This window comes from Aythya marila (assembly GCF_965140915.1).
Source record: "Aythya marila genome assembly, chromosome: 11".
NCBI lineage: Eukaryota > Metazoa > Chordata > Aves > Anseriformes > Anatidae > Aythya > Aythya marila.
Window position 1 is genome coordinate 9,870,814 of NC_139052.1, and position 20,189 is coordinate 9,891,002.

Here is a 20,189-nt window from a genome sequence, read left to right on the forward strand (position 1 = left end):
TTGCTGCACCTGAAGAGCTAATTATTCTGCAACAAACCAGTGTAACAGACTTGGGTTAGGAGCAGAAACCTACATGAAAACAAGGAAGCTTGCTAAAAAAGGTAGCTAAGAATGAAATATTTGCAGGAGGCATAGAGAGGGCGTACTGACACCACAATAGGAAAATCCAGGAAGAAAACGTGCGTTGTTCATCCAGAAAGATTCAAGAAAGTGAAGGGGGAGAACGGCATGGTTAAGCAGCAGGGCTACACAACTGTTAGAAGCAAAAGGACATTCTTCAGAAAGCTATAGAAAATAAATTTCAACATGTTAAATGTGGAAACTTAAGTCAAGGTGATAAGAAGTTCAGGAAAACTTGAAAATGACATTAAAACTAATAATGCATTCTTCCTCAACAAGTAAGGAGCCGGAAAACCTTCAGAGTAAGCAGAGTTACAGATGACCAAGGTATCACAGGAAAAGAAAAGGTAAGGCCAGATGAACTACCTGCTTTGCATTTTTACTGAATGGAAGGCAGCAGAGAGGCTTCCATGACATCCTTTACAAGGTACTTAGAGTAACTCTCCAACTGAAATGTCAATAGGCAGGGTTACAGAAGCTCTGCCATAAGCTGCAGCACACTGGCAGGGTTAGATGCTATTCATCCAGGATTTCTAAGGGAACTTTGGAAAGAAACGGTTGCAGCAGGTTATAACCGCTCACTTAAAGTTACCATGATACTGGGAGATGTATTTAGAAGGGGTTCTGCTGGAGCAACTACTGGACACCTCAGGTAATAAATCAAAAATCTGTATTAGCAAAAAAATCCAAAACTATAATAAAGTGTGAAAATCATAGATATGTGGTGAAATATGACATATCTGTCACTTTTTAAAGGGAAATCTTGCATCACAAACCTTCGGGAGAGCTCTTAAGAAACAAAGCAACCACGGGACAGGAGGGAAGTTCTTCCCGAGTACACAACTGGCTAAAAGAAAGAGAAGGTGAGAACGTACATGGTGGGCGATGACCTGTGGAGCTCCAGCATGGCACATGCTGACAGCCCTGTCACTACGCACATTTCTAAGGGATGAAAATGGGATGAGCAGCAATGTGAAAAATATCAGTACAGACAAGATCTGATGGTAAAGAACTGCAGAAAGACCCGGGGCTGTTCTGTGCCTGGATATTAATGTGACAAATTAAATTCATACACGGGAAAAATTATCCTAACTCCACATGCAAAGCGATGGCTTTAAGCAAACCAATTCCACTTAAGGAGCAAGATCACTCTAGCCCAAAAATGTCGCTGCAGTGCTCAGAATGAGCCAAAAAATGCTGGTAATTACACACTTGCATCTTTGATACAATTTTGGTCCTCCCTACCTCCATTTTTAAAAGCACATAAGAGACAAGAAACCTAGAAAAAAGTTCAGAAAAGGGCACTGAAGCTTGAAACAGCTTCCACAGCTGAAATGAGTAACCATTTCTGTCTTAAATCTGGGAAAGAGATGAATGAGGGAGAATACAGCAGAGGTCTATAAAATGAGGAGTGGGACAGAGAAGGCTGATGGAGACTGATTATTTCCTCTTTCAGGCAGCACAGCTGTTGGCAACGAGCAACACTAACACAGACTAAGAGGGATCAAAACAGACTACAAGGGAGGGATTTCTCATAGAAAGTTTAGTTGTGGGATCCTCCGCTTGATGTTGTGAATAGTAAGAGATGACATGAGTTTAAAGAGGATGATTAGAGGCTTCGTGGAAGGCCAACTGTGTTAGTGAATACATAGAAACCACTGCAGGGACAAGAAGTCCCATAGAAACAAACTTCTGGATGCACAATTTGGGACAATAATCATTCTGCTTTGGCTCAGTCCTGGAGAGAGGATTCCAGGCTAGGCTCATTTTGGGTCTGACAGTTCTTATGCATAATTAAACTTCTGTAGAAAAAAAAAAAAAAAGCTAACATTAACTGTGATCATTCTACAATTGTTCATATATCCAGATTTGCTCACATTACTTTCTTATTTGCCTTACAGGAAATGCTGTTACCATCTCCTGCTTTCAGGATTACAAACAATTGATTTAATAATGTCTGTGCTGGAGTCCAAACAAAGCCATGCAACAGTTTTCCACATGACCACAATTAAAATAAAAACACTCCAAAAGCAGAAGTCTGCTCATACGTAAAAATATTATAAAAGCTAAAAAACAATTTGGAGTGGTTGGGTTCAATATAATTATGTTTCTGTCCACTCTTAATACTTTGTAGACCCAATAACCCATGAAATAAACTTCTGTTGTTGAAATTAAGGACACTGTTGTTTTGTAATTGGAATACTGGATACTTCTGCAGGTATATTAATTTTCCTTCGCCCAATTTGGAAAGGCCCAGGGGAACTTTCAGCATGCATGGCCATATGCAGAAACCACATTATTAATAAAGCAGTGCAGCACTGAACAACGACCTGAGAAGTCTTTCTGGTTTGAAATCCACTTAAAGGAAATTACCACATAATTCCTGCAAAAAGCCTTGGAATAAAGCAGCTTACCATCTGACAGCGTACGTACAACAACATCTTGCGTAGAGACGCCAGGGCCATGTTTATTGTAAGCTACCACTCGGAAACTATACTCTGTGTATTTCTTCAATCCATTAATGGTGTAGGAGAGTCCTGCTACATCAACATCCTGTTCATAAGCAAATAGACATACGAGTCAAGGTCAGAATCAGGGCTGAAGTTACAAACCTCTCAGACTTTCAGTTCAGTAATACTCAAAGCCTAAAGCAGGAAGGACACCCCTTGCACTCTGTAGCACGTGCAAGTCAAACCCCCAGTCATATGCAGCCAGGACTTGTAAAGATGCTATCAGTCAGCTTGCAAGAGGAAGTTCTACCTATTCAATTTAAGTCACAACATGGACGCAGGTTCTACAAATGAAAAGGGATCTAGAAAATTTGTCTAGTAGTAAAACTATTATGATATTTTTAACAGTGGGACACAAAAGTAGAAGAGGTAATTTTATCTGAGGAATACTCATTCCTATTAAAAAAACTGACATCAAAATATTTTAACTAATATGCTAACTAACGAACAAAAATATTCTTCCCTTAGGATTTTTTTAAAGCTTGAATTGTAGTTACAAACCATCATGTGGGAAATTAAATGACTGGGTTTAATTCTCCCAAAGCCGTGATTATTTTTCAGGTGACAACCCGTACTTGCATAGAACATGCTGGATTCTTCCAGTAGAATCCTAAGCAAATTTAATTAGACACTCACCAATATCAAAATATCTATCACTGGATCAACGGACTCAAGAATTAAACCATTTTCTAACAAACCAGGTTTTAATTTTAAATATTTCTGTGTTTTAGGCTAAAGGTTTCTGTCTGTCAGAAAAATGAATTCTTGGTAAGGTGCTTCTAGAAATTTAAGGTAAAATCATAATAAAAGAAAGAACACTGTTACTGGCATTGTACATCACACAGGAAGAGCCATGCTCTGTACCTGCTCACTGTCCTGTCCCTTCTCCATGTAATACAGCTTGTAGTTCTGGATTTCTCCATTGCCAGACAACGGCGTTTCCCACGTGACAGTAACGGAGGTGGGTGAGTTGGCGTATGCTCGGATATTGGGTGCTGGACCAGGAAGCTGAACTGCAATGCAAGCATGAAACTCCGCTCGTCACCAAGCCTAACCAATACATTTTCAGGAGCTAAATATTTTGGCATCAACTTCACAAGTAATGAACTCGCATTCAAAGATGGATATTTTTCTGCATTTAAGCATTTCACATGGATTCACTGGTAGGGGGTAAAGGTGACACCAAATTTCTGAAGGAGCTTCTCCTCCTTGCATCAGACTCCCAGTGTGTCCTGAGCAACTCTAATAAATCTCAGCCTTTACATTTTTGTAGTTTTCCTTTATTCTCTGTCAGTTTATGATAATTGAAAAGTATTCTTTTATAACAAAGTTTAGAAAATTCAACAAGAAATGCTTTATCAGTTCTTCTTAAGAGTGAGAATAAAGCACACCAATGTGGTAGCGTGGAAAATTATTTTGAAACTCAGGTCTGCAAGTGCAACTTTTAAGAGTATCACCTCATTCCGGGAAAGGCCAAAAACGGAAAAAAATGGCGATCACAAAGTCAAGAGGCTCAAAGTATTTATAGCTTACCCTCAGGCTGAGTGGCCACCTTCAGCGGTGCTGAGCTCTCTCCAGGGCCATGCTTGTTTTGAGCCACAACTCTGAAGACATAAACTGTTTCTGGCATCAAGTTCTGGATCATCACTTGTGTCTCTCCAGGACGACTTGTATTTTCAACACGTTCCCTTTGGGAAACAAAAAGTTTGGGCACGGAAACAATCATTGATTAGCAAGAGGGTTTTTGAGGGGTAGGTAAAGAAATGATTGCTATTTGGAACAAATCTAACATGCAACCCATTTGAATGTATCTAGTGTATTAATGATGTGGTTATTTATACCACCCTGACTACACAAAAACAGTAATCTGCCAAAATGGCTGGTGACAAAGCTTCTAATTTTGTAGCTTGTCTTTGAAAAAATACACACTAAACTAAAAGAATAAATTATACTCAACATCAAAAAATTCTAAGTAGCTTCATTGTTTTCCTCCCAACAGCATGCCATAATTCATTGTGACAGTTTATCCTACTACTCAGAAGCCACAAGAAAAAACATTTAAAAACTGTACACAGACTCTAGTGAGATTTAAAGACATTTCTGTTAATATGGTGGGGATGCTTTCTGTGTATTTTTCAAGGAGGCTGCTTTAATATTTTCTTCCATCTCCAAACTTTACTTAGTTCCTCCCTAATATTTAGATTTTTTAAAAACATCCAAAGGCTCTGACTCACACAGGCTGCGGCAGACAGCTGTGGCAGTTGCGGTATTACCACACAAGTAGTGGAGTCAACAGAAGGCAACGTCTGCCCGCGGCTCCGCTGCTGGAGACCATCCTTCGGCAGCGGTGCGCGCTCCTATCGCGGGCTGCCAGCGGGACACGTGAGGCAGGCTGCTCTCAGGTGCTCCAGCAACATGCAGGAGACAGCTCTGGGCCTCCTGCTTTGCCTGCCAGAGCCCTAAGGAACTGCCTGCTGAGTGGTAATGGGCATTTCTCTTCGATTTGGGAAAAAGGCAGGCATTTTGCAAGCTGAAAGCTAGAAGCCAGCTGGGAGAGCCCACCTGGTGTGCAAACCCAAAGATTACTGCCCTGCATCTAGTGAATTTCAATTACAGCCCTCAAGCACCCTGTGTGAAAGCCTGGTCTGGCAGCGATCATAGTTCAGGGAATGCAATCACTTCTTATCAAGCTCAGGACTGAGGTGAAAACCACGAGATTAATTATCAACTAACTACAACCTTTATTTCCAACACATTATTGTTGTCACCTGAACCTTCACACAGCTATGTTTGGGCAAGGACATCTACAGCCAGTCCTGGCTTGAAAAGAAGCTATCTACTCCCTGAAACAGAAATAACAGCACCGTTACAAAAGAAGCAGCAAAAAACTTCCCCACTGAGGAAATAAACACAAGGAAAATGTGAATGGTTTGAATACGATCCTTCCCCTTTTGTCTGGGAGACTTTGTTTAGCTCTACAGCAGAGGGCAGACGATTCTCATCCCAACGATTAGCTGCTATTAAATCATTTTTAATGCAGAAGCCTGGGCAAAATTATTCCACAGTCTCCTCTTTCCTACCTCCCAGCCATTATGATTTAATTTATACCATGGAAATCTGATGCCAAAATTCCCCTTTTTAATTTATTTCTTTTTAAATCAACTACTAAGGTTGATTTAGCATAACTAGGTTTAAAACATTTTCGAATCCCTGTTCATTTCTGCACTATTATACTGTATCTATACAGAGGAAAACAATATGCTAAATGTAACTGAAAAGCTGTTTAAACACATTTTCTAGAATATTCTCTTTCATGACAGTTGAGCTAAAATGGCATTGCATACACAGCCTAATTTATTTCAGATTTTTTTTTTTTTAATTTTCATCTTTGAATGAGCAGCATCATTATATATGAATTTAAGAACTCTGCAAAGGATTCCTCTTCTTTTAATGTTTATAAAGTAATTTTTGCAAGAAAGAAGCTGGCAGAGAAGCGAGAGAGACACTGAAGCAATATAATTCCTGTTGCTGAATGAAAGAGGGGGGCAGGAAAAAAGATAAATATTTTCTCTCGCTAACTTTTCCAGTTATAGCTAAAGCAAAATGTTTGCTTGAAAATGCATTTTCAAATGGATAGCTTCCTTTAAAATGTATCTTAGCTATAATGAAGGTATCTGAAAACCCAGAATAAGTGCCAACTGATTCACAGCTGTGGAATAGCATTCATCTCCCATTGACATGCAAAATATATTGCACTTTCTGCCTCAAGTTTAAATGCGCTCACTGATTTTGTCTAGAAAAAAGTCAGCAATCCAAGGTTACTATTTAAAATCACCAAAAAAATTAAATTATTTTCAATGGAAACACGACATCTATCAAAAAATAAATAGATGAGCCAAAGCAATGCAATTTTCAGTAATAAGTAGGAATTGTGCCTTCCCTCACAACAGTATATTAAAAATATGTTGAGATTAATCTAATTAAGTGCTACATGAATCTCTCCTTTATGCCCTTTCTTAGGGAGCCTTGAGCACCTTTTATGAGCTCTGATGCGTTTAGGTTGGCATAATAGGTAGCAAAACAGATGGTCTATATGAATAACTATATTACCCAACAGAACATTATGACTATTCTAACTCATTCCAGTTTAATCCCCAATTAAAGAGCTTTGCAAACTGGTATTAAGGCTTAAAATAGCTGTCACATAGAGGGGGGGAAAAAGACTGCAGCTCAAAATCAGAAGCGAGAGTTCATCTGGAAAAGTAAAGTTTGAAGTCACACTTCCAAAAACAAAACCTTTGGGGAATTATTAAAAAGTGACCAGCATCTATGCCAGCCACATCAGCTGTGAAGCCAGGTAGTGAGCTCAGACGGACATTTTGACAGTGCCATTATGCACAACTAAACTCCATTTTGTGTTTGTAGCACACTACATTGCACCACAGGTTCAATATTATTTGAATCTATGCGTTGGAGCAATGTGTTGGTCTTCTCACAATTTTCTGTCCATATCTTGAAAATGTGAAGTTCTCCTGCCTAGCCACTCACCTGAAGTTTCACAGAAATAAACCTCCCTTTGTCATCTGTCCTATATATCTGAATTCTCATACGCTTTCCAGGGGCCCTGTCTTGAATTTCGAATGCTAATGTAACCATATAATCTATGAGGAAGACAGGAATTTGTATCTGACCAGATTACTTGAGTTCTTCTGGAGGTATGGCAACAAAGCCACGATGTCCTCTTCATTCCTACACAGTCCCCTCAATAAATGCTCCTCTCCTGCAGCTCCTTGCAGTTTCTGTTACAGAGCAGCCTCCAGGTCCTGTATCCTCACACACTCCTCCTTGACAGACACTAAATTCCACCAAACCGAGCTTTAACCATTTCAGAAGCGAGGACCATTTTAGAAGACTGCCCTTTTTGCCACAGTTACTCATTTTCTGCTGCTAACAACCTTCTGTAGCACCCAAATTCGGTGTGCAAGCACACTCTGAGTTGAAAAGGGGAAAGGAATTCAGTGCTGCAGAATGGCTGCAAGGCAGGTGATTACGTTCCATCCATGAATATACTGAGGTCCTCTAAATCAGTCCAAGGTGCAAGTAAAGTAACACCTCATCGTGTTTCTGTGTGTATCTCACTGCACTGGAAGACTGTAAACTAAAAGGAATGTAAGGCAGCCGTGGCCAAGGGAGAGGCCACTACCCCATGAACCGCACACCTCGTGTGCTGCAGAGATACGTAGGGCTGCTACTGTTCGCCATATCAAGTTGACTCTGCAAACCTTTAGTGATGAATTAGAGATGTCAGAATATCGCGCTGAGCTGTTCCACATCGGATGGACTTTCACAATCTCTTAAAAGCCCAATTTAAAAGGCAAATAAATCAAATGACCCAGAGTTTGATCGCTGCTCAAACCCAAGCAAGGAAGAGGCAACACGTAGTTTACTGTAAGGATCCAGTAATGCACGCAATGAAAAAGGTACACGTAGGCACAAATCTAAGAGTTTTAGGAGATGGTACATATGCACTTAAAGCCGCAGCAAAGATGTACGATCATGTATAATTCAAGCACCACAAGGCAGGCATTTAAGCAGTGTTTTATAATGCTGAGAGAGAAAGGAGGGTTGTGCATCCAAATCTGACTTCAAAATTTTCTGGTTTCTGACTGCTTCGTCATGTGGGACACTCACACCTATTTTTTTAGTCAATAACTAAGCAAAGTCACAAAAAAGCAAACAACTAGGCAAAACATACTATGTAACATCAAAAAAGGAAGAACATTTGATGAACAATTGCTTGCCTTTTTAAAAATTACTATACTACTTACCGTGCCTTTAAATTTCAAGCAAAAAATCCTACCCACTTTTAAAAGTTTAATCTCTATACAGTTGTTTTCTGTTGGTTTTGTGCCTCTTCCTTAAAGCCATATAAAACATTTAAATCCAGTCATAAATCAAACACCTCCACCCATGCACACACCAAAAGAACCCTAGCTAGCTAATGCTGGAAATTGGGATTTTTTAGACTCTTGAGTGCCAAGTTCAGATAATTTATTGACTGCACAGAATTCAGCTCAGGACTGGGAGTGGATGCTACCATCCTAATTATGGAGGGTTTTTCTCATTCTTTCATCCCAGGTGCCTGCAAATACAGCAGCAGACAGAAGCAGAGAGGCAAAGATCTCTGCATACCCCCAGTCCATTTTCTGTACCTCTCAAGGTGAACCTCTAGTGGGTTTGTCATCTCAGTTTTGTCCCTCAAAAATTAACTGGGTTCAGGGTGGAAGGGGTTTTAGTATCACTTCAAATACATTCAACATTTGAATTAATTTGAGCCATAATTTTAAACATCCTCTCAAATTCTCCAAGGAGTTTTTTCTGACCTCCCAGGTAGAAGGAAACACTCAGTTCAAGTTTAGCTGTTGTCCTATCATAAACAATGTATTACACTCAATTATTTGCTTAATTCAGCTTAACAGCTCCAAAATTCATGCCCTAATAAATTGACACTGGCAAGCTGTCAGCACCATCAGGGTGGATCTAACTTGACAGAGATGAAGCAAACAGTATCCGTACTTGCTTTCAGTGTGAAGGTGGAGCCTACTGACACAAAGGCTGTCCAAGTAGGATGCTTTTTTCTTGAGTGTGGTTCATTGTTGTTTTTTAATTCTATTGTTCTCATTCTCTAAATGCAGGTTTCAGGTCAGGATTACACACTACTTTCACACTAACCTGTGAAATGCGTGATACCAACCGTCCTTATGAGCATAGCAAAAGACTTTCTAAAACACAGGAGCAGCAAAGGCCAGAAACTCGTGACCACCTGCCAGTGAAAGGCTTCCAGAGCCTGCCTTGAACCCTGATCCAGAAGAACACGTAAGCAAACAAAGATTTCATTGCAGCCAATGAAACCACCTGCTTACATGTAAGCACCAGCTCAAGTATAGTGCTGTGCAAACTTTCTGTGGGCTACACCACTCAAACCCCGGAAGGTTGCTTTTTGCAGGGTAGTTTCTGCAGGGTGTCCTGTAATTTCTTAAATTACTCCTCACAGATTAGGAGATGCCTCTCTCCTTTTGCTCTGCACAAAGATTCTGACCCAACAGGGTCATTTTCTAGATTTCTGGAGTCCTGCATGTAGTGGAAGGGAATGCATTTTGCTTTCTCCAAAAGCAAGACCCAGTATAAGGAGAGGAATGAACCACCTCCAGCAAATTACTTTCTGAAAAACCCAGGGGGGAGATCAGTTACAACCAGCAATATGAAGGAGGAAAGGCAGACAGCAAGGATAGCTCACAGGACACCACCATTTTTGCTGTCTTATTTAAAAATATCTCCAAAAAGAATTAATATTACCAAAATTAGGAAGTAGTAGAAAAAAAACATTTGTGAGGCACAGAAAATTTTACTAATTGCCCTAATTAGTCGTTTTCCGTGAACCTAGACTCTTGTCTATCTTCAGAACTAAGAAAAAAGTGGAAATTCTCCAAGTACTAGCGCATTTGAGATTTTTTCCAGATGACTTTCCTAACTTTGCACCTCACTCTCTAGACAGTAAGTAGATAATTTTCTTTTGAGTAATAAATCTGATAATCAATCTAATTTGTAATTAATTAAGCACAGCTCAAAACGCCTGTTAGCTCTAACTTCTTCAATCTTATCACAACAATTGGAAACTAATTCTGAGCAGCAGATCCCATCAGTAAGAGAAATGTGTAGATTGAATTAAACCACCGGGACAGCATGTAAAAAATTCATGAATGTTTCACATTCACAAAAATTCTATTTGCAGGGATTCCTAGATAGGAATCAACATTTAACTGACACAATGGGAATCAACATTTAACTGACACCTACCGTGTGCCTCTCTAGAATCAGGCTATAGTTAGAGGGTTTTAAAGCTTGAGCTGACTGCCCCCTCTCAACAGCACATGTAATACCTGGAGAGTGTCTACGTGCCTGCAGTGGGTGGCATTTACAGCCGTCAGCGTTCCCGAAGAGGTGTTACAGCCTCTGTGTTTAGCAGTCTGCTACAAGCAGGTAGCAACTGTTTGCAGTCAATCAAAAATAGGCACAAGCATTACCCCTAGCAGCATGTCTATTAGGCAATGATGCAGACAAAAATGCCTATCCCCTAATCAGGGTGCAGGAGGGAAGGGAACACAGCCCCTCAGACTACAGCTTGTAAGATTTTGAGCTCTGAAGACTTAAATTTGATAGCACTTCTAAGCAATGCTAGTGTGAAGAAGTGTCATGAAAGAGCACAACCCGCTTTACACGCTGAGATCTTTACCTGTTTATACCTTCCTTGGTGTAGAATATTGAGTAGGTGAGGTTGTCTCCCTGAGGGTCTGACACAGGTGTCCGCCACGTCAGCCTGATGAAGCGAGTGGAGACGAGGGTGGCCACAACATCCCGAGGGGCTGAAGGCAGTGGTCCCGTTGTAGCTGGTGCTAGATGGTCATTAGTGGCACTGGTCAGTGAAGTGGGAGGTAATGTTGGGATGGCAACATCTTGTCATGTGCAAACATTGGGGAATATGAAGGGCAAACATCACCACGGTTTTAAAAAAGAAAACAGAAAAAAAAACAACAAAAGAAATAAACAAAACCACGATGGGAAACAAAACAAAATGAACACACACAAAAAAGGCCATTAAACTGAAGGCTGACATGCAGGCAAAGGTAACTACTGGAAACTAATGGGAAATATTAAAGGACACGTCACTGTAGAGCAAGCAGACCAAATCTCCACTGTAATGGAAGTGGCAAGGGAAAGGGAAAGGTGAAAACTGAGGATAAAATATGCCCTCATAAGAGGGCATACCAGCAGCAAACAGTATTTTCATGTCTTTGTAAACCAGATGTAATACCAAGCATTTACAAATAAAAAACACCTGCCTGTAGTGTTTATTCAAAAATACATCCAAACCCAATTTTCTATTTTATTTCATTAACATGCACAATTAATTCATACCATTCTTAATCATAAATAAATGACAGATGGAATATCCCAAATTTGTTGAAGGACTGCAAGCAATTGAAGGCTGGGGTGAGCTCACATACGACCTGCTTTCTGAACTGGCTGGGTCCTACTACTGCCAACGTTGTTGACAGCCTTGGTACGGCAGGGCAAGTAGAGATTTGCCCCTAACTTTCCCTAAGATCCCCGTTTTCTTTCCATCAGTGTTCTTCCTCCCTCTCACAATATACTACATCACTTTACAAAGATACTAGCAGGCACAAGCAACTCGTTTTGTGTTACACGGAGGCTTTGCGAACTTTCTGCAGTCGGTCATGCACGTCTCCCTGTGTTACTGCTTTAAAGCTAGGCTAAATCTCCAGGATTATTGCATTAAAAGGTTGACAAGTTAAGAGCAGAAGTTGTAACGTACAAATAGCTGTTCTCCAAATCCTATTAAAGCAATCCATCCAGTAAATCTAACAGTAATATTGTGAGCAGCTGGACCCCAATTACCACAGGGTATTACAGGAAGCACAATTGGTTACAAAACCCGTAAGTTCAGGATACCCTGAATTTTTCTGGATTCTTAATTATTTACCAAGCTTAAGCCATCTGACTGCATTTTCCACACTGGAGTCTATGCTGCCAAACATGTTTATTAACTTGGTAATCACAGAAACTAAGTAAAATGGCTCAGGTTTCCCCAGGAAAGGAGCTCTGGATGAGTACAGCTTTGGTGAGAGCTGCAGCATCTCCACATAAAAACTACCAGGATGCAGGGGCTCATGTCATGAGAGACAAAGGAGACACCTGCATGTGAAAAAAGGACTAAACCAGCAAATGTTTCCTAAGCAGCCAAACCCAGGGAGTGACTACCAGGCAGATGCACCGAGAACGTCTCAGCTCCTGAAGAAGCCTACCATCAATCACAACCTTATTTTAAACTCTAAAGAAAACCACTGCCAACAAAAGCATCACCTCACATGTAGGTCTTCAATATACAGAACTCATTTTTTCATTTTTCAAGCCACCGCTGATGATGGTGGAAGGAGAAAACATCTCCTTTTATCAGACATGCACAACGTGGTAAAAGCATGTGGGCACAACTATGAAACAATTTGGTGTTTCTTATGAAGCACGTCTCTATGCAATGCCACAAGGACCTTCCTGAAACTCGCATTCCTGTTTTGTCTCCTCTCTCAGAGGCTGCCCATCCTCTCATCTGGGAAGTCTCACTCCCCCAGATACTGCCATAAACACCATCATCAAGCTAATTACATTTCAATTATGTGTTTCTTCTTGCTTTGGTATTCAAATCAAAACTTTTCACTTCAGTAACTATATTTTAGAGGTCTCTGCAAGACTCCCAGAGCCAGCAAAATACATGTTTGGCTACTGGAAATACAGCTCACAGACAGACAACTACTCAAGAATATCTTCTTAATTATCCTTTCCACACTGCAACAGCCACAGATCACAATTAAGCATTCTCCAACACCCTCCTCCCATCAATGGGCAATGCCATTCATGTCACATTCATTGCAAAATCTAAACTATTTTTAGGTCCCCATAATTACATTTCTTACAGGAGCACACCAGGTTTTATCTCCCAAGAATAACCACGTTATCACCGACTATGCGGTGCAGGATATTTAATTACACAGCTTCACCCCTTGTGCATGGTATAGTATGATATACCAAGGGGCAAAAGCCATATCTCATGGGCACATAAAGTTCTAGCTGAAGTTACCAGTGCTTACAGTTACCACAACAACCTTCCTTCAGCCTACATCACCTCCATTTCCCAGAGCAGAGCTGTATGAAGGGAGATGTGGACAATTTTTTGACCCCATTGCTGGACGGCCCAGCAGAAGAGATGCTCTCCCAGATTCGCTATTAAAAAGATGGAGGATTTAGAGCAGAACAGAACAGTTGCACTTGGAAGTGACCTACAGAGACCACTGAGTCCAACAGTCAAAGGTCTGGTGGTCACTGGTGACTCAGATGGTGAGATTTAAGGTCCCAGCGACACTCAGGAAGGCACCTGGCATAACCAAGAAAATGGACTACAGGAGAAGAAAGTTGTGCATGTTCCTGGGACAAGTGCAATCCCATGGGCAGCCAGGACAGCTAGCTGATCTTCAGGAACGGACAGCACGAGAATGGTCTGTAAGTGCAAGGTACAAGCAGGCATGGTGAGAAGCCAGCATGGCTCAGCATGGAGCTCCTGGCCAAGCTGAAGCTCCGAGAGTGTGAAGGAAGCAGAAATGGAGATCAAAACAGCTAACCAGAAAAATACAGAAACACTATCCAGGTTTTCAGAGGTGGAATTAGGAAAGCCAAATCCATCCTGGATGGCTGGGCAGTGGGGTGTTTACATTTGAGTCCATGTTAATGGACTGGAGGCTTGACCACTGCACCTTTCTTTATTCCTTCCTCACAGCTTTTGCCACTGAGGATCAAGGTGCAGTGCCCTGCAAAACACCTCCACGGTGCCCATAGTTTTCTGCATCTTTCCCTAAGTGCCTGCTTCACTGGCATCCATTTCATTTCAAGTTTTCAATTTCTGTTCACTTTACAGTTCAACTGCCTATCTTCCTCTTTCAGAAAGCTTTAACTTCCTATCCCTTTATTAACTAATTACATTAGTAATATTATTTAAAACCATGCAACAGTTTGAGGGAGGCTGTTATAAAAACAAACTCGTGCAGTACAGCTGCATCAGCCAAATGCCTTCTGAAGTAGCATCCTCTCAACCAGTCTGGTGAACACTTTGATTGACTGCTTCACACATTTATTAAAACTATTTAACATATGAAATGCCTCCATTTCTTAAAAAGAAAATTAAGACATTTCAAAAATATCCAGCACTTCAGTGAAGAAGTTTCTTATATCCACCATTTCAGCTTGCTTTAACTCTAGAAAGACTGCAGGAAATTAACCTCTACTGTATGACCATACAAAACGCTGAAGAGCTGTATCAGACTTCCACTCTTCAGTCCAGCAGCTCTTTTAGAGCTGGGATACCTGTACACACTTGAAATGTGTGAAAACACATACCTTCCATTACCTTCCATTAATACTTTGGTTTCCTCTGTTTGTCTTGGTAATATTGTCAGGTGATCTACTTCATTTTACATGCTCTTGATGCAAGGAATGCACCTTACCTACCTCTGAATATCCCTGCCTTTGGTTCAAACATAATACAAATATTTTAAGAATAATTAAACTGAAGTAAAATGCTGAAATTTCTCTACAAAAAAATGTTCCTGATTTTTTTTTTCTTAAATTCATCTGGTTAATCTAAAACACCTCCCACGTACTCACGTATTTGTCTCCCTATGTAATGAAAAAGATCCATCTTTTATTTAAGTGATCTGCACACAGTGCATGAAGAACCTGCAGGCATCAAGATGAAGAGCCTGGGAGAGCTGCCAAGATTTCCCAGATTAACAGAAACTCAGTTTTCTCCTTGTGCAAAACTCAAAACTAGAAATATTCCTTCTGACAGCGTTATAGGTATATCGGTCAAACACAACAAAGGACTAGTAGCATCAGAAAAATAAACCATGAACCAAATAAAAGCACAAAGGGCTTGTAAATTGTACGAGTAAGGTAAGCAATGAATAGGCAAGAAAATTCACCCATTGAAAGCTGCAATTAAATACCAGCTTGGCAGCAATTTGGTACTGCTGATAGCCGTGGAATGTATTTAGAAGACTAGGTTATTTCTTCTCCTTTCTCCCCCATTCTTCCTCAAAATGCCTTGAGTGCCATTACAAACCGATTTGTACACAGCCGTGTGAGCAGAATGCTCAGCAGTGCAGAGCTGTGTTAATGAGTAATTACACTAAAATTAGTTTTAATGCCAGTAAGGGAGCAGCTTTATTACTTCAAGCTTTTAAGCATGGTGTAACAAGTAACATGCAAAACGAGTCTTTTCTTTCCAATATATACTTCACCACTTTTCAAAAAGCTACTCTGCTCTGGGATAGTCTTTACAGAGATATGTCGACACAGTTTCACATTAATCTCATTTTAAAAGAAAGTAAAATATGCATATTCAGCAAGTGACATACTAAAAACATGGGAAAATAATGTTGCACGCCAGACGTATATATAAAATAGATTTATCTTTTCAACCACTGCTGATAAAGCAGTTTTTCTGACGTGTGTTTTTCTAAGGGACCAAGACAAGATCTTTGCTCGATTTGGCATCACACAAAAGCTGTAGAGTCAAGATATAGCACATTGTCTTCAACAGCATTTCAAAGAAATCATTCAGCAAAAGAGCTGACACAAAATGAACCGCTCTCCCTAAACACTGGCTCCAGTGGAGCTGGGGGATGAAGGGGGCAGACCGAGGTTAAATAACTCAGTGTTGCTAAGAGGATGCATTAAAACTGTCCCAATACAATTTCAAATCGGGATCAATAGAGAAGGAAAATGGGAATCTGTCTGCATCTAGCCAAGTTAAAAGCTAACTAAAAAAAAAAAAAAAGTTAAAAACACAGCAAAATATTTCAAATGGTCCCTTTTCTCCTTTGCGCAATGTATTTTCTAATGCTTATGCAGTAACCTGGGCAACAAAACAATGTCTAAATTCCTGAACAAACACAAATAGCGTTCAACTACTGAAACAACAACCATCACAGTACATCCAGAAATCCACCAATGTTAAGAGGTAGGCAGAGAAATTAGACTTTTTAGGACTTTTAGGCTTAGGAGGAATTAGGGCTTTCCTAACTGGCCACCAGAACCATTTGTTACCTGCAGTACTCATGGGCTAGAAGGGAAGCCATTACGTAGCTCTGCACTTATGTGATGCCCTGGGCTGGGGCACCCTGGGCGCCACACAAAGACTTCAGCTGCAGCACAAATCCCAGGGTCCACCTAAGAGAAGACTCCTCACCACTCTCTTGGCAGATTTTCTGGCAAACCAGGAGGTTCCCAGCTAGTTTTGGTGTGACAAATGCAGAGTGAGCACGCTGCGGACACACACCTGGACTGCTAACTGCTCAAGCCCCTACTGTCGAGCTACTGTGGCAGGAATTCCTCTCCAAAGGCTTCTTCTGACCGGACATCACCTACTGCAAGTTTATTGCAGTGTTTTGTGGAGTGCACAAATACCCAACAAGGATTAAAGACAGAAACGAACAACTAACCACTAGTGACTTCTTTAGTCTGAATCCTCACCCTCACAGGCGAAATCACAAGGTTTTAATTTTTCCAACATGATGCTGGTAAAGCCTCAGAGGTGTCTGTGGTGTCTGCCAGCCTGACGCACGCTGTGGTAGTGGCTTTTCATCATGTAGGAGAACTGGCCCACGCTGCGATGAGCGTAATTCACTGCAGCCAGATAACAAACAATTCAAACACGGCTGTGATGCTATTCGGTCCTAACTGTTTCAGGATATTGATGGGATCTTTTAAAAACAACTCTGTCAAACATACCACGCCTGAAAACCAGTAATTGAAATGCTTTATCTGTTAGCTAATCAGCAGAAATATTTTCCATGTTGTCCAGCCCCTCCGGTTTATATTTCCCTTTTCCTCCTCTTTTCCTCCGGTGGCATATTCACAGCTTCCTCCTGCTGTGGGCAATAACATCCCAATTACACCAGACAAACTACACGAAGTGCAATAGGAATGTTATCTGCTTTCAGCTTTGCCGCTGCATGACCTGGGACGAGTCCAACACCCCGTGCCCCAGCTACCTGGTGCTAACGACACGTCACTCCCACAGCCTACCTCATGAAGGTACTAGTGACATTTGTGAAGCTAAGATGCAGAAACACTTTAAAACCTACTGTGTGGCCATACTTAGACTGGTGGCCATATTCAAGTGCTGGCAAAGTCGCAGCACCAGGTATTTCTGAAGTGTAGTTGAGGTGTGTCTATGTCAGAAGGCAGCTGGAGGGGGAGCAGCACCCACAGGCTCAGCTGCTGGCCCTCTGCATTAGCTCTTGTGCCCAACAGCAACTGCAGAGCGCTCGCAGTCCGGTCTCTTACCAAAGACAGCGAGATTGTGCCAGGTCCAAGCCTATGCTGAGGCACAGCTTGAGGGGCGAGCAACAGGGATGTAAGGGCTGAGATCCTAAGGGCTCTCCTGGAGCAAATGGAAATGTCCCCGTGGCTGCATCCCCAGGGCACGGACAGTGAGGCGAGCGGAGAACACGACAGAGCCGGCCAACAGAAAGTGCTGCGGGGACAACTGTGCTGTTTGGGGCACCAGAGAGTGGTTCATGTAACAGCAGTGCAGAAGAAAAGAAAGGCCTCTTTATAAGGACTTCAGAGCGGATTTTATAACTTTTGAGTATAAATAAATCTTTGGCTGAGGCAACAGAGACTTACTACTGCAACTAAAAATAGCAAATTACTATTTTGCCAAAAAATCTGCTAGAACAACATGACCTAAGACACTCAGATCTCTGAATGCCTTGGAAATTCTGTTCGAAAAAAATACCTGAGAAGCACCAACACATTCAAATTTTGATTTGGTGCACTCAGATTAAGCTGTTTACTAAATAACAACATTTTTCACAAAAATCATTAGTTAACTGATTCCAGAAAGGTAATCAAGAATTTCACATGTTTTTACTACTTTAACCGAGTGTGATGTTTTCCAAAATTTCAGCTTTAGTACATGGTATCATTTCTATTGCCTAGCAGCAGAAGGATTTAGCTTTGATCAGCATTAAGAGGTTGTGATACTTCAAAGAGTTGTATTCACATAAAAAAAAAGAGACTTTTTTAAAAACACTTTTCATCAAAGTATTCAAAAAATGTAACAGGGACTCATTGCAATGTAGCAAGTATGAAGTAATAACATGAGAAAAGTCCAGGCAGTGAATCTATCCTTTACAATTTTGCTGTCATCTTTTTTCCCTGGGTTTTTACCCATTTATCAAATTGCTGTCCCTCTTCATATGCCTAATTCATAAATCTGCGACAGAAGGGACATCATCTAGTTATTCCGAACAGTCCCCTGCATCATACTGTAGCCAAAGAAAAACATATTAACTGGCACAAATAAGTTCATATAGGACAAACGGCTGAAGTTGGTACTTTGTCTCAATAGATCAGTTATAATAACTGAATTACTTCCTTCCCTTGGAAAAACTAATTAAAAGAAATAGATCAGACTGCTATTCCTCTGAAATGCTCTTTCATGAAAACTGAAACAGGGAAGAAGCAGACATGGAATGGAGTGTGTATTAAAATAATTTCTGCTGGATATGATAACACATGTTCAGGATCTCCTGGGCTCCATAAGGGCATCACCAGCACCTCCATTTAACTGGTGTGAGACACAGACCTGTGTCTGCTCTATGTGACCATAGAAAGTTGGCAGAATTCAATCATTCACAGAAAATTCAAACTTACACCAACAGTTGTATACAAAATTGTGCTTCATGAGGTAATCTGAACAGCAGAACCTTTTGTGTGATTTTGCTATATAAGGACATTTGTCAAAAAAAGAAAACCCATTAGAACATTTCAGGCAACACCTACAAGAAAGCCCAACAGTGGCCAGCTGGACCTAAAGCCCACTAACCTTGAAATTACTTCTAAAACTAAAATTGCACAAGCCATCCGGAAAGGAAAAGCGCAACTGACCCTATAAAGAGTGCCTCATGCATGTACAACTATGCGAAGCGGTGTATAAGGGACAACAGGCTCAAAAAATGAAACAGAGTTTGTATGTTTTCTGTTGTGGTGGTTTATACATTCTTTGCTATGATTAACCGAAAATCTATTACTATCACTCACCATTGCATATATAAGGCATTTGGCAACATAAAGGATGGGAAAATAACAGCATCTTGGATGCAGTATTTTTCCAGTAATGATTTTTTTCACAGCACCTTCACGTAGCACAAGCATCTGCGTGTCTTCCTTTCATCTCTCTGCCTGGCCAAGGAAGGATCCAGTTTGCGAGCAACTCTCTATGCTGGACACTTCTACCACTTCCATACTGGTCTCATTAAAGACAATGCTTTAAACTTCTGTACCATTTTAACTACTACAGAAAACTTTCTTTAAAAGTACCCATTATTTTCATAAAACAAAATGGAAATACTTAGTCATTTCTCTATTCTGACATCTTCTGCCTAACACAGACATATTTTTTTTCTGTAATTGCTTTAGATTAATTTACATTACCACTGGGAATGAGAACTGTTATTTACTCTTCACTCAACACATACTATTTGCAAAAAGCTCACCAAAAAGACATACAAGCAAATTCCTATCTAATACCAAGTGATTATGAATTTTTAAGTGTTCATTTAGTCCTATAATCTAATGTAAAATGGACACTGAATAAACTGTGGTTATATAAACAAACTGACAAACACACTTTCCAACAACGAGCCCATTTTTCAAAGGAAGTCATAAAAGCGATTATGATAAAGGACACTCCTCCCTTTCTCATTTCATTACCAAGTGCCCTGGTGTAGAGGAAACAATCTGATTTTTTCCCGTCTCGCAGGACAGCCCTTCCTGCTGCAGCGCGTGCAGCAGCGGGGCTGCAGCGGAAGGCAGGAACCCCGCTGTTCACATCAGAGAGCAGTGGGTCAGGGGAGGATGTGA

General features: G+C 40.7%; 1 protein-coding gene across 6 annotated transcripts in view; it reads right to left on the reverse strand.

Moving 5' to 3' along the window:
• Positions 1 to 20,189, reverse strand: part of NEO1 (neogenin 1) — a 188,483-nt gene that overhangs the window by 39,868 nt on the left and 128,426 nt on the right. For 4 of the 6 annotated variants that reach the window (XM_082769409.1, XM_082769408.1, XM_082769407.1 and 1 more), the window contains exons 8-11: positions 10,924 to 11,143; positions 4,164 to 4,318; positions 3,495 to 3,643; positions 2,535 to 2,673 (exon numbers count right to left, since the gene is read on the reverse strand). In XM_082769409.1, coding sequence (XP_082625535.1) covers positions 2,535 to 2,673; positions 3,495 to 3,643; positions 4,164 to 4,318; positions 10,924 to 11,143 — 663 coding nt within the window. The remainder of the gene's footprint in view (positions 1 to 2,534; positions 2,674 to 3,494; positions 3,644 to 4,163; positions 4,319 to 10,923; positions 11,144 to 20,189) is intronic. The other 2 variants (XM_082769412.1, XM_082769410.1) reach the window with 1 other exon arrangement.